Consider the following 15,118-nt stretch of genomic DNA (forward strand, 5'->3'; position numbering starts at 1 on the left):
TTCTAATATTTATTTTAGAAATACTGCTTTGCTGCACTTTGGAGGACGATAAATGCTAATCATGCTTCTTTAATCCACCCGACACTGAAACATATCTTTATTACGTCACCATTAAGAGCCAGGTATACCCTGGCATTGGTACATATCTTCATCACGTCATACGCAGCTACGGACATACGCATCAAACGACCCAAGTAACCACAGTATACTGCTAATCAACTTACTTGCACAATCAGAGCGTGCAAGTATTGCTTTATTGTAAAATGTTGCCATAGCTCCATGTGTTCTAATGCTGTGAGTTTCACCGCTTCTTGTAATGCAATGTATATTTGTGATTGCAGGGTGACATGGGCTACCATGGAAGACCCAAGGTAAATACCCTATACTCTGCCTGAAACTATATCTTACAGGCAGATTTTGTACTGAATCAATTAGCCATTCGCTAAATCCCAACCCAAAAAGCGATTGTCCAATGCCAATCCAAATAGTTTAGCAAAGGTTGCTATGCAGGTCAAGCTTTCTTCGCTGCTAACGTGCCTATTGGACAAGGATGGGTTGGGGAGGGACTTAGTGAAGGGCTAATTATGGATCTTTATTAACTTGTGTTTTTAATGTGATTAATTTCTTCCCCTTTAAATGTATGCATATTTGTGATTGCAGGGCGAAATGGGTGAAATGGGCGAGGCTGGACACCAGCATCAATACAGCAAATGCTAAGGTATGGCAAGCTGACGTCAGCGTGCGCGATCTTTTTCAGGTATTTGCGTCTTATTTGCGTCTTTTTATGGCCTATTTTCAGGTATTTGCTGATTTTTTTATGGCATATTTACCTCCATTTCCCTTCATTTTCCTAGAAATATAAAGTCGAGTGTCTAGTGCCTTTGAGACTGACCAATTTACCATGCAGCTTACAATGTCAGAAATGTTAAATAACAACATAGGCCATGCATCAAATCAAATTAGGCATTTTTATTATTTTTAAAAGACACAATATGTAGCCTAATTCCTTTGTTTAAAGCCTGATGTTCACATTGCTTTGCATAATAAGTAAATTGTCACTGCAAGCAGAACCCTATATTAGCCAATAGCCTAAATCAAATGATTTTCTCTTTAATTTTTTATCCCACGATTTTGCAACCCAGTTTTTTCACCCAGTGCCAATTATCTAATGTAATCCTGGGCGCTACACTTCCTGACCTCATGCCTCCTATGAATGAGGAATCCAAGCTGCTTCTTTTCACCTGACGGGGGAATTTCCCTGGCCAGACGTAGCGCGTGGAAGGAACACGTTATTCCAACCAGTTCCTTTCCCCTCCATCAAGCAGTTTAGAGATCAGGATTACTGCATGTTTTTGTGAGGGTACCTACCCTAGGGGACATGGGGAGAACATGCAAACTCCACACAGAAAGGCCCTTTCGCAATGAATGTAATGAATGTATATAGTGAACACAATGTCCAAAAGGTTGCAAAACCAATGTAGGCCTATACCCGTTTTCTTTCTCTTCACGGTCTAGGCTAACTCAAATGAACACAGAATAGCCATTTGGTCATTTGAATGTCATGTATTTTAGCCTTCTTAAGTCCAAAGCTATAGGCAAACAAATAAGAACACTTATTGAAACTGTTATCAGTTTTTGTAGCAGAAATATAGGCTGCATGCTGTGGTGTGTAATATTAGACATGCAAGAAATTAAATTGGAAGAGATGAAACAAGAAGAATATAGGAATCAAATAACCTATGACCTGGAACACTAGCCTGGCTACATTTGAGGTTTCTCTCTCCTATTGGAATTTGAGCTTTATAATTGTTTAGTTTAAAATGTTAAATAGCCTAGACTATACATCTACATGTGTGAAATTCCATGTGTGACCACAGGACATGTGCTGTCACTGTTTTTGCTTACAAATAGAATACAATTAAAACTATTTACACCTTGTAGAATAGTTGTATATGTTATTACACAATTAGGAACGATTCATAGATATGCCTATAATAGTGTAGAACATAAATGGTTATCCCGTCATAATTTGAATAGGAAAATCATTGTCTGCATGGATGAAATATATCTATTTAGTCCAATTCTCGTTTCAATCTGTTTGGTCGTAGGCCTACACATAGGCCTATATAGCTAAATAAGTGTAAAACAGGCCCATGTTAGAATAGAACATCACCAGTCAGCAAAATAGATTAAGGAAACAAGAACAGATTAATCGAGTAAATTCATTTTATTTTATGTACATTGTGAATCATAACAGTTACAAAAAAACGTCATATGAATCACGATTAAAAAATAATAACAATGCTCTGTCACAACATGATGTGTAGCCAAAATCTGGCTAGCTAATACTGACAACAGAACATTAAAACCACTATATAAATGTAAATAAATGCTATCAACACCGCGTGAAACGTCCGTTTGGCTGAAGAAGCCTGCCTCTCCAGTGTAAAAAAAAATTAAGGCTTTTTGTCGCCTTGGCGAAGCAGTCCTGGCTCCTAAGTCCTAATTGTCTCCGAGTTCCGAGAATCCTTTGCGCTGTTCTTCCCATCGCTGGCGTCTCAGACGTACCATTCACTGAAGTTAGGCGAGATGGCGCCGTGAGACCCACTGAGCGCCACAGAATCTGGAAACCAGAATCTGGTTTCGCCATGCGTGTCCGAACCTGGCGACACCGTGGGAGTGGAAGAATCGTAACCGCTGCTGGCCGCCGGAGAAGGCTCGGAGATTGACATCGAGGCCGAGGAGTCGTGAACCTATGTGAAGAATAACAAATGTCGATCAGTTTATTTGTACATCAGGGTTAACTATGTCTGTATTCAATACAACAGTGTCCTGTCAAGTTGCAGGCTATGTCTCACAGAACAAGCCGTGCGTAATGATGAAACTCGTGCGTAAAAATGTTTATGTTTATGTTTATTTATTTGATATGGACATAACAATCACATTGCTCATTGCACAGTTGTACAATTAGTAGATGCATGATTTACAGTGTGTTAGCACATGTGCTAATTTTCACCACTTGTCCACAGGAGACTTTTCTAAAAACTACAGGGACACTATAGTTTAAAAAACACCCAATCAAGTACAAAAGATTATACATTCTAATAATATTTACAGCACAATTACAAAATCCATTACATAATCTCTAATACAAAAGTAAACATAATCATTCTAATAACCAGTCAGAAGCTATACATGTGAACACAGTTGATTTGATTTCAACCATAGTTTGAGTCCTCTGTAGAACACGTTACCATCAGACTCTAGTTTTAGAGCCGTAGGCAAAGAGTTCCATAAGTTTGCTCCCTTTACTGAGAAGGCAGACTGTCCGAATGAGTTGTTACACCTAGGAACAATACAGTTACCACTTGTTGAGGCTCGTGTGGTTGCTCTACCAGTGGTCGGAAGTCTATCAACCAGTCCAGAGAACAAAGGTGAAACATGACCATGTAAACATTTAAAAACCAATTTGGTAGTAGAAAAAAACACAAAATTGTCAAACGTAAAAAGGTTGTGTTTTTTTAGGATACCACAAAGGTGCCATCTCATCGGTTTTTGATCCATGATTTTTATAGCCTGTTTGTATATTGATGTTATTGGTTGTAAGACAGTTTTAGAGGATTGTGACCATGTTGTAACGCTGTATGCTAGGTGTGAGAAAATCATAGCATGCATGTACAGTTGTGCAGTTTTAGCTGATAAGTCCCTTCTGATATGCCGAAAACAATTTAGATTTGGTTTAACCTTCTTGCATATATGCTTTACCTGTTTTTCAAATTTTAAGTTTTTATCCAAGATTATTCCTAAGTATTTTACTTCACTCATTTCAGCAAGAGTTTCATTTTTGATGCGTACCTCAAAGGTATCCGCAGCAGGCCTGCTGCGGATGGAGATACACATTGAAACTGTTTTTTGTACATTAAGAGTTAATTGTGACGACTCTAGCCAGTTTGAGATGTTCTCCAATTCCTGTGTCAGCTGCGCAGCTGCCATGCTGGCTGTTTTAGCAGATGTATAGATGACAGTGTCATCAGCGTACATCTGGCAGCTAACGCCTGGACAGGTATTTGGAAGATCATTAATGTACATGGTGAACAGCAGCGGTCCAAGTACCGACCCTTGGGGCACTCCCATGTTGTTAGGGAGCAGCGTTGATTTCTCCCCATTGACCCTGACACACTGCTGTCTCCCTCCCAGATATGACTTAAACCACTGTAAAGCTTCTGCCGATATTTTAAAGTGTTTTAACTTAGACAACAAGACTCCATGATTGACAGTGTCAAAGGCCTTTTTTAGGTCCAAGAACACTGTCCCCACAACATGTCCCCTCACCAGTAGACCCTTGAACCTGTCTAGTAAGTAGCAGTTAGCTGTCTCTGTGGAATGTTTAGGTCTAACTCCAAACTGCTGTGGGTGCAGTAGTTGTTTAGACTCTAAACATTCAGTTAGTTGCATAGCAACAATCTTTTCTAATATTTTAGAGACAACAGGAAGAATGGCAATAGGTCTATAATTGCTAGCCAAGTCCTTCTCTCCTGACTTATGGATCGGGGCAATTATTGCCGTTTTCCAGCTCTCTGGGAACCTATTTGTTTTTATTGATAGATTAACTAAGTAGGTGATAGGCTCTATCAAGCAGGTCTGATTTTTTTTTATTAGTTCAGCATATAAACTGTGGATATCCTTTGACATAGAGCTACTCATATTTGCGATGCATTTTTTTACTGCATCACTGGATACCTCTTTGATTCGGAAATCATCTGAATGGGCATTGTCAGTCTCCTCAGAGGGTGACTCAGTGGGTCTAAAATTACTGGACAATTCCTCTACAGACTCAATGAAGAAATTGTTGAAAGCATTTGCCATAGCAATATTACTGTCAACAAGGCTATTGTTTACTTTCAGACTATTTATTTTAGCGTGCTTGTGCCTACTTGAGTCTGTTACTCGGTTGATATGCTGCCATAGTTTAGAGCTGTTGCCATTAGCCTCTTCAATAAGCTTGTGGAAGTAGTTACTCCTGGCCTTCCTTAGCTCAGACAGCACTTTGTTCCTCAAGCCTGTGAAGAGAAGGTGGTCAGTATTGTTTTTTGTTTTTAGGGACTTTTTAAGGGCCAGATCTCGCTTTTTAGTAAGCTGGAGGATTTCTTTATTGAACCAAGGGAGAGAATATTTCTTTGGCCTGCTTTTCCACGTTTTAGTGTATTTATTTATTAAATTGCCCAAGATTGAGGTGAAATGATTTACACTATTGTTTACCTTCATGTGTTTTCGCAGGGAGCTGATATAGGTGTAGGACTTGTCACACATCTTGCACACATAGGGCTTTTCAGACGAATGAACGTGCATGTGTTTCTTGCAGTCACTGTTGTTGGCGAAGCGTCTGTCACAGCCGAAGTAGTCACACACGAACGGTTTTTCCCCTGAGACAGAAACACAGAAAATTAGACACGTGTGCCAAACTCGACATTTACGTTGCATTAAGAAATTGTGCTATATATTATAACTAAACTGTGCCCACCTGTATGCGTTCGCTTGTGTATCTTGAGGTTCTCCAAGCGGGCGAACACTTTGCAGCAGCCGGGGAACGGGCAAGCGAACGGCTTCTCTCCGGTGTGCACGCGGATGTGGTTGACCAGCTTGTATTTGGCCTTGAAGGGCTTGGCTTCGCGCGGACATTCCTCCCAGCTGCACACATGTCTGCTCTGCTCCGGACACCCCACGTGCTCCACCGAGACGTGCGCAACCAGCTCGTGCATGTTGCCATAGATCTTCCCGCAGATCCGGTGGTCGCTCTGCTCCAGGTCGATCCACTTGCACACCATCTCCTGTTTGATCCACCCCGAGAAGAACGTCTCGGGGTGGTGGTGATGGTGGGCGGCCATCCCCATGTTCGTCGCTCCATATTGGCAATAAGGCTCGCCTCTCGCTCCATGGTGGAACTGCTCTCCCACTCCGGCGAGCCTGCCTCCGTGAAGCGCCTGCTCGTGAAGACCGGGGTACATGAGGTGCCCGTGCCCCTGGGCGTCTGCGCCTGCGTGATGCTGCTGCAGAGAGCCTGCCATGGTCCTGAAGAGGTGTTGGTGGACCTGGTGGTCGACCCCTGGAAATAATTCAAAAAATAATTCTTCAAATGATTGAATTATTTCAAACAACACCGCTCTCTCTTCTCTCTCTCTCTCTCTCTCTCTCCGACTGTGCCCTCAGGCTACACCACTTCTGTGTCACTGGGTCGATCGCTACAGTAGGGGTGGGAGGTAGGGATTAGAGAAAGTTGTACATTTAACAGTATATAACCACTAAAAGAAGCAGCCTGAGCCAACCCAAACTGAACTACACAACGTGATGTGATGATGTGCATGCAGTGCACACAATTCCCCCCCCATTCAGTCCCATGGACAGAGGCAAAGAGCGCGTGCCTTACCACAGCCCAATAGATTAGACCACCAACACCACCAGTTTAACACCAAACTCAGTAGCAAAGTTAATTGAAGAGAATTGAGACAGCCAGCAATAGCCTACTAGTAATGCCTTAAAAGTAAACTAAGTGAGCATATATACACAACACATGTTTGGCACACAACCACAAGCATATACACAACAAGGAAGCACACCAAGTTAAAGCATATTATAACGAAAGGCAAGTGCAGTGCCGTCTTACCTTAAGATGACCTGTAAGGTCATCGAGGCTAGTGCTACATGATCACGTTCATTGTCTCCACCAGGCCGAAGGCATGGGGAGAGAGTATGTTTTGCACTCCGTGTGTGTGTGTGTGTGTGTGTGTGTGTGTGCGTCCGTCCGTCCGTCCTTCCTTCCTTCCGTCCGTCTGTTACCAGCTAATCTCCGGCACCGTTGGCCCGATCCATGCCAAACTTTGCACACACACTCTCTGGATGCCAACGACGAACCTCTGCCCCAAATATTCCTCAACGGCCTGTTATAGCGCCACCATGAGGCCGATTTAGGCAAAACACATTTCTGTAGATTACTCGTACACATTTTATCCATACATCACACAATTCGGTATACACTATCTCCATAGTCATGTGATCAACACGGATCTGCACCATTTCCCATCTTCCTTCCTGATTGGCTAAGATTCGCTTCCAAAGCTCACATGATTGGTCCGTTTCGAACAAAATGCCACAAATCACAGTGTGCAATTTCTGTGAAATTATACACGCACTTTTCCACTAGGCTGAGGACGACATGACACAATTTATTTTCCAAACCAGCCTCATGGTGGCGCTATAACAGGGCAATTCCTGTTTTTACCTATAACTGCATCGATCTGTGTACAACTTTGTATGCGCACTCCCTAGAGGCCATGGAAAAACATTTTCCCTGCATCCCTCCACATCTGCCGGTTATAGCGCCACCATGAGGCCGATTTATGCAAAACACATTGTTTATCTGTAGTCATGTAGTCTCTGTAGTCATGTGATCAAGACGAGTCTGTTTGATTTCTCAGATTCTACACTGATTGGCTAAGATTGCCTTCCAAAGTCTTCAGGAGTGGCCCGTTTTGTACAAAATGCTGCACATGTCCAGCTCATCCAGAATTCTATCCTCAGAGATGCTATGAGTGATCTGGCTCTGCATTTCCTCAACAAAATGAAGAAAATTGTTGCAAAAAACAAACAAACATGTTTATATCACTCCTAAACATTTTGCCAAACATCACACACACACTCCTATCCTCCTGGTGGAGACCTGTGCCGAAGGTCTCTTTTTTCTAGTTCTAACTGTATTCTCCGTATTGGTGTTGATATACAGTAAGCCACACTTTCCTCATGTTTTCTAGAGCCAAGACGTCAAGTTGATCAGAGAAATGTAAGACGCGCCACACACACACACACACCACACACACACACACACACACACACACACACACACACACACACACACACACACACACACACACACACACACACACACACACACACACACACACACACACACACACACACACACACACACACACACACACACACACACACACACACACACACACACACACACACACACACACACACACACACACACACACACACACACACACACACACACACACACACACACACACACACACCTTTAATTAATGTGTGTATTTTGGGCATGCCATGATGGCTAAAAATGTTGAAAAACGTTCAATTCCGAAGACCTTCTATTGTCAGTATTTTTGAAAGATAGATAAATAAATGAATAAATAAAATATTTTTCTTAGTCCACTAATGATAGTAGATATTTACCCACAACCACACCATACACACTACAACATGATGAACACAAACGAGGGAAAAAAAAGACAGAAAATAACACCCTTTCATAAACTCAAACATCGTTTTACAGTTCTACAAATGTTTGCTTTGGGAATTCCATAAGTACGCCTCTTCATTTACGATGTTGTTCCTCAACAAATTAATTGCTCCTTCTGTTCACACCCTTATTTGCTGTCTGTAACAATTTTGTGTTACAAATTTAGAGAGAGAGAGACAGAGAGAGAGAGAGCAGTGGTTTAACTATGTTTTTTCATTTTCCTCAGTTCCGGATAGTTCTGGATAGACAGAGAGGCTCCAGAAGGACAGCTGGGAGTGGATTCGCTGCAAAACATATGTTTCCTTTCCTTTTTTTATTGCAAGAATCAAGCTCCTATAAGCCATGTTTGTGATGCACCGCATGTTTTCACGTGTTTGAAAAATGTGCTGCGCTGTGATTCTTGTTTCGAACCCGAGCATCCCTATTCTGCTATTCTGGGAGGGGGGATGCCAAAGCATAGGTACAATCACCATTTTTAAAGTATAGCATTGCCAAAAACTTGTATGATGTATGCATTGGATCAAGGAGCGAAAGACATACGTTTGTACTGTGTGGTCATTGGATGTTTAAATGTGAATAGTTTAATAATGTATTCACTGCAATGCAACCATTTCCCAAATGTTTTGTGTCCTACGGTTGGTGAACCCTATGGGTTGTCAAGAAGCATGAACTCCTCCATTAAGATTATACATTTATAGTAGGCCTATATCACACAGGGTGCAAAGTGGGACATTTTCTGATATTTAATATTATGTTCCAATTAGCTTAAAGGACGACTTCAACACTTTTCAACCTATCTTCATATAATAGGTCCTCACCAATAATCATGATAAAATGGCACACATTACAATTTACAATTTAGGCATTTAGCAGACGCTCTTAATCCAGAGCGATTTACATTAAGCAATAACAAAAGCATGGCATACATCACATATATTAAAAAAAAGTAGTTATCATGAATCATGCGTAAACTAAGAACGTAACAGTGGAGTATCTATGTAAACTATACATACTATACTATATAATATATTATACATGTGTACTATAAAGTGCTATGACTACATAAAATGCAATTCTAGAGCTGTCTACGTAACAAGCTATAAGTATGTTTAAAATACTATCTAAGTCTACATAATGTGCTATCTAATGGGCTAGGCTATGGCAAGTGCTACGGGCCATGGTGGAGTCTGAAGAGGTGGGTTTTCATACTACGGCGGAAGATTGGGAGTGAGGCTGCAGTTCTGACTGATGGGAAGTGCATTCCATAGTTTTGGAGCCAGAAGGGAGAAGAGTTTGGGACGTGTGGAGCGTTGTCCCGGCGTTTTTAGTGAAGGTACCTCCAGCTTCCCTGGGTTGGCTGATCTGAGTCCGCGGGAGGGTTTGTAGGGTACGATCATACTTGTGAGATATGGGGGAGCCATGCCTTTGGTTGCTTTGAATGCCAGCATCAGAGTTTTGTATTATGTGCGGGCAGTGACCGGGAGCCAATGGAGGGAGCGGAGAAGGGGGTAGACGTGTGAGAATTTTGGCTGGTTGAAGACCAAGCGGGCTGCGGCATTTTGGATCAGTTGGAGGGGCTTAAGTGCACATGCCGGTAGGCCAGTAAGGAGGGAGTTACAATAGTCAAGTTTTGACAAGACTGTTGTCTGGATTAGGAGCTGGGCTGACTCCTGGGTGAGGAACGGTCTAATTCGTTGTATGTTGTAGAGTGTAAACCTACAGGATCGAGTGACAGCTGTGATGTGTGTTTTGAACGAGAGCTGACTATCCAGGACAACACCAAGGTTCCTGGCTGTCGGGACAGACTTTACCAGGGCGTTGTCTACGAGATAGTTAGCTCCCGCATAGGGCAGGACTTAGCTGGGAAGAACAGAAGCTCAGTCTTGTCTGGGTTCAGCTTGAGGTGGTTGGAAGACCACCTCAAGCTGTGGAACATTGTTCTACTCAGTCTGTGTCTCATAGGAGGGCTGTAGCAGTTCAGAAACCTGTCCACCAGTTATCATTAAGTCATCGTTAAAGGGACATTTCACCCTTTTTGCAAAACAATATGTGTTGATGAGGTTTAGAAGATTTAGAACACTTTCCGGGGGGATCTTTATGTGTGTAATTTGTGGTTTTAGATATTTTACTGTAGCAGTGAGCCCAGTGTCTCTGATGTCATGGACACTGGGCTCACTTACTTACTGATGTCATGGACACTGGGCTCACTTACCTGGACTACAACATGTAGTCCAGGAAGTAAGTGAGCCCATGACGACATCAGAGACACTGGGCTCACTGCTAAAATCTAAAATATCTAAAACCACATATGACACACACAAAGATCCCCAGGAAAGTGTTCTAAATCTTCTAAACGTCATTAACATATATTTTATATATAAGATTCTTTTACAAAAATGTTTAGATTTGTATTATCGTGAGAACGTTGGCTTCCATTTTCGTATTGCAACTTTTTTGCTAAACCAACAAGCTACTATATTGTATGTATTATGCCTTCATCCAGTGATGTATTTCTTAAACTGGGTCTCAAGACGACATCATATAGAACCATACAGCTCCTGTCTGCTTTGTAACGACACAGCAGTAGCACTTGAGGAAAATGGATAGGGAGCGATATAGGTATTATTTTGGTACAGCCTGAGAGCTGGATCATTTTTTGCTTTTATTAACGCATAACACTGCTGCCTCCTGCATTATGTGCAAATTCAAAACAGGTGATACGCAGGGCCATTCATTGACTTCCGACGAGCACCTCCAAATTTAACTCCAACACAAAAATAATCACCTGCACAAGCTTAGCAGAAAGTAGCTCATAACATGTATACGGTGGATTTTTATGAAACAAACTTTGCAGATTGAAAGAGGATAATTCAAGACCCACAGGTTCCAGACCCACAGGAACGCACCCAGGGTGCCAGACCCCCAGGAGCACGGCCAGGGGGCCGGGCCGGGCCGGTTCCAGCGTGCTGCCCCGCGTCCAAAACGGTTGAGAAATGACAATTACCGTGTGGGGGTCCCTCTACTGTACTGTACTGTACTGGCACACCCAAAATCATCATATATACAGTTAATATGTGCGTGTGTGTTAGGTTGCGCACAGGTGACAACCATGCTGTTTTCGTGCTCAGACCCAGCCAGCCAGCCACCCACCCACCCACACACATGGCTCCGTAAGGGAGTGGTTGCACCACTCAAAAAAGTGAAGTGCACCAGTCGTTAATTAGCTTATAGATCACCAATATTAATATAAAAGAGAAAGAATAGGGAGGCAAGGTTGAAAGTGAATTTCCTTTGAGGCCATTTTTGCCTCCAGAGCGCACAACTCCACTAAATTGATCTTTCAACCCAACAAGCACTTCAACATGCCTAAAGCACATTCTAAAGTTAAAGCAGTAGTATGATATTTGGTACCTGGCCAGGCTGGCGTGCTGGGGCCTGGTGGTGGCTGCTGGCCTTGTGAAGCCTGGACTTCCCAGAGGCTGCTGTTCCAGCCTGGTGGAGCCTGTTCCTGGTCCTCACCCAGGGGCTGCTGGCCTTGTGAAGCCTGGACTTCCCAGAGGCTGCTGTTCCAGCCTGGTGGAGCCTGTTCCTGGTCCTCACCCAGGGGCTGCTGGCCTTGTGAAGCCTGGACTTCCCAGAGGCTGCTGTTCCAGCCTGGTGGAGCCTGTTCCTGGTCCTCACCCAGGGGCTGCTGGTAGCCTGCTGTTAGCCTGGTCCTGGCTGTACCAGGTGATGGTAGCCTGGTGATAGCCTGGTCCTGGCTGTACCAGGTGCTGGTAGCCTGGTGATAGCCTGGTCCTGGCTGTACCAGGTGCTGGTAGCCTGGTGATAGCCTGGTCCTGGCTGTACCAGGTGCTGGTATAGCCTGGTGATAGCCTGGTCCTCTCCCAGGTGCTGCTGGTAGCCTGCTGTTAGCCTGGTCCTGGCTGTACCAGGTGCTGGTATAGCCTGGTGATAGCATGGTCCTGGCTGTACCAGGTGCTGGTATAGCCTGGTGATAGCCTGGTCCTCTCCCAAGTGCTGCTGGTAGCCTGCTGTTAGCCTGGTCCTGGCTGTACCAGGTGCTGGTATAGCCTGGTGATAGCCTGGTCCTGGCTGTGCCAGGTGCTGGTATAGCCTGGTGATAGCCTGGTCCTCTCCCAGGTGCTGCTGGTAGTCTTGTGTTAGCCTGGGTAAACCCCTCCCCCCTCACCAGATTTGCAGAATTAAATGTTGTCCAGCAGGGGGAGTGGGTTTACCCAGGCTAGTCTTGTGTAGCCTGGTGTTTGCCTGACCCAGGTGCTGCAGTGCTAGTAGCCTTGTGGTAGCCTGGTGGTGACTGACTGGGGCCATAACTGAATTTTGGGCCCACTCCAATTTCAGTCTCCAATTCCACAGCTTTGAATGTAGAAAATATAAACACTATACTTATGTTGAATTTACAACAATCACATGGATCCATAATTCCAGCTTTGGTACTTTATTCCAAATTCTGTGTATGTGTGGCAGTTTTCACCCTGCCACCACGTTGGGTGGAATTTGTGCTGGAATTTGGCGGAAGTTGAAAAATGACAACTTCTAGCTAGGGGAAGTTCAAACACTGGAAGAGGAGCATGTAGATAAATTCCAATACCCTACCCAAAATCATTGCCAAGATCGCTCACTCACACTCAACCACTACAGCATGACAGTGTTACAGTGAAATTGGTGACCTGCTGAAATATGTGACCATCTTCTTCTTCTTCTTCTTTTGATTTCCAGCAGGATTTTACGCTAAAACGTAATGCTGCCCTCCACAGGCCGACATTGTTTTGTATTTATTTTTGAATCCTTTATTTACCCTATGGGCCTCATGGCTCGGCAAGGCTACTTACTTACTTTTATTCACATTTACCAAGTAGGATATTCAGATCTATATTTTCCCTCAACAGGGACTCCTTAGCCAGAATATCAGCCATTTCATTACTTTCAACTCCTGGGTGACTATAGGCACTCATACAATGTGGACATCACATAACTTACATGGAGGTCGACAAATACGTGTAGTAGAGGAGGGGTCCACACGCACCCCCCTTATGTTTATTTTTTATAGTCTGGTTTTTATTCATCCTTAGGACCTTTAAAATAAGGATTTTGATGATCCCAAAAACAAAAATGGACCAAACTTTTTTTTCCACTGTTCTATGAGTCATACGAGTCCTGCAGGATTGCTGGCATGCAGGAACGCTGGCAAGACCGCCTTTCAGAGACTGCAGCACGCTCAAATCTTCACAGCCTGGGGGGCCGAGGCTTTGGTACAGCTTGCCCCCAGTGGGCGGCAGTCGCTGCGAAGGCTCTGTCTACACTTGTTCAACATGTATCCTATCATACGAGTTATTTCACATGCTTTCTGTTTACTAAAGTAGTATTGAACAAACACTGTCTGTAGTATTGATTACATTGGTAAATGGTGCAATTATATAATGCTTTTATCCAAGGCGCTTTACATAGATTGTGCATTTTACATTCACACACCTTCACACACCGATGGCGGAGGAAACCATGCAAGGCGCCAACCTGCACACCAGGAGCAGTTAGGGGTTCAGAGTCTTGCTGAAGGACACTTCGACACTAATATAACTGTAACTCTGGGGGAGCCGATCGAACTCCAGTCGCTCTACCGGCAATACGCCTGAGCCACGGCCGCCCCTAATGGGAATATAGAGCTATGGGAATATAGAGCTGTTTTACACTGTTTCACACAATATTATTGGAAATAAAATGTGCAGATAACTGTCCTGACACAAATTGCCCTCATGGAATAAACCAGGCTAAAACAAAAGGTCAAGAAATAATGTCAATAATCATCAATGCATCAATGCAGGAAAAAAAAATATATACACATTCATTTTGACAAAAAATGTTTAGGAATAATATACAAAGTCAACACATAAAATGCACTGTACTAGTAAAGTCATTAATCCCCCCCCCCCCCCACAAAAAAAAAAGAAAAAGAAAAAAAAGGATGTTAACATGTAGAAAGCACACCGATTGGAATCTTCACTGTTAACCAGCAGCACTCTGGAAAAGAAACAATAAATTAATGATTAAATGGGCAAACAAATGCACCTGTTATACATTTTGTATGCATACAAAAAACATGGTTGTGCTCCTGCTTTCCTGTATTCGGTAGACTGTTAGTCATTTATGTGCACCGCAGACTACAAATGTGATGTTAATTAAAGCTGCTATAAGCAATAATAAGTCAACATTTTAATGACCTTTTTTTCTTTTTTGTATTCAGACAGCCAGCAATGCGGGTACAACGCTCCCAAAAAAATCTAGAGGCCACAATCTGCATTAAAAGATTTAGAAGCTTTGTCATTGGTCGATTTGCCTGTCTACTTCCTGATTGGTTAGTCATTTCGACTGGGTTCTTTTTTTCGACCAATGACAAAGCTTCTAGGAACATCTTTGAATGCAGATTGCGGCCCCTAGATGTGTCACAGAGACACATTTTTTGGGGGGAGCGTTCTACCCATTGCTGGATGTCTGAAGAAAAAAGGAGAAAAAAAAGAATTGAGATTTTGAAGTTGATTATCTTTGCCCATGAAGCTTTCAGAAGGTTCCCCTTCCATGACCATCATCATCCATCATCATTCCATCATGTCATCATTTTTTAATCTGAATCTGAAACATTTTCTAAATATGACACACGTGAATGATGGAGTTCAAGTGGTTAGAAAAATGATTAAAAGATGAGCATGTTCAACCCAGATTCGGCTCAAACAAGGGGGTAAATTAATTTCTATGCAAAAACAAACAAAACAAAAAAAAGTG

At 43.0% G+C, this 15,118-nt stretch overlaps 2 protein-coding genes across 3 annotated transcripts in view; both read right to left on the bottom strand.

The window, feature by feature from the left end:
• LOC306913380 (cyclic nucleotide-gated channel beta-3-like) overlaps positions 1-12,977 on the bottom strand; it is a 40,620-nt gene extending 27,643 nt beyond the window's left edge. For both annotated transcript variants that reach the window (XM_079489982.1, XM_079489981.1), the window contains exon 1: positions 11,732-12,977. In XM_079489982.1, coding sequence (XP_079346108.1) covers positions 11,732-12,281 — 550 coding nt within the window. In that variant the 5' untranslated portion in view covers positions 12,282-12,977. The remainder of the gene's footprint in view (positions 1-11,731) is intronic.
• Positions 12,978-13,351: 374 nt separating this feature from the next.
• The window catches only part of LOC306913381 (cyclic nucleotide-gated channel beta-3-like), a 34,187-nt gene continuing 32,420 nt past the window's right edge, over positions 13,352-15,118 (bottom strand). The window contains exon 19 of the mRNA XM_079489983.1: positions 13,352-14,359. Within this exon, the coding sequence (XP_079346109.1) occupies positions 14,345-14,359 (15 nt within the window). The 3' untranslated portion in view covers positions 13,352-14,344. The remainder of the gene's footprint in view (positions 14,360-15,118) is intronic.

This window comes from Electrona antarctica, assembly GCF_951216825.1.
Source record: "Electrona antarctica genome assembly, chromosome: 20".
NCBI classification, from domain to species: domain Eukaryota; kingdom Metazoa; phylum Chordata; class Actinopteri; order Myctophiformes; family Myctophidae; genus Electrona; species Electrona antarctica.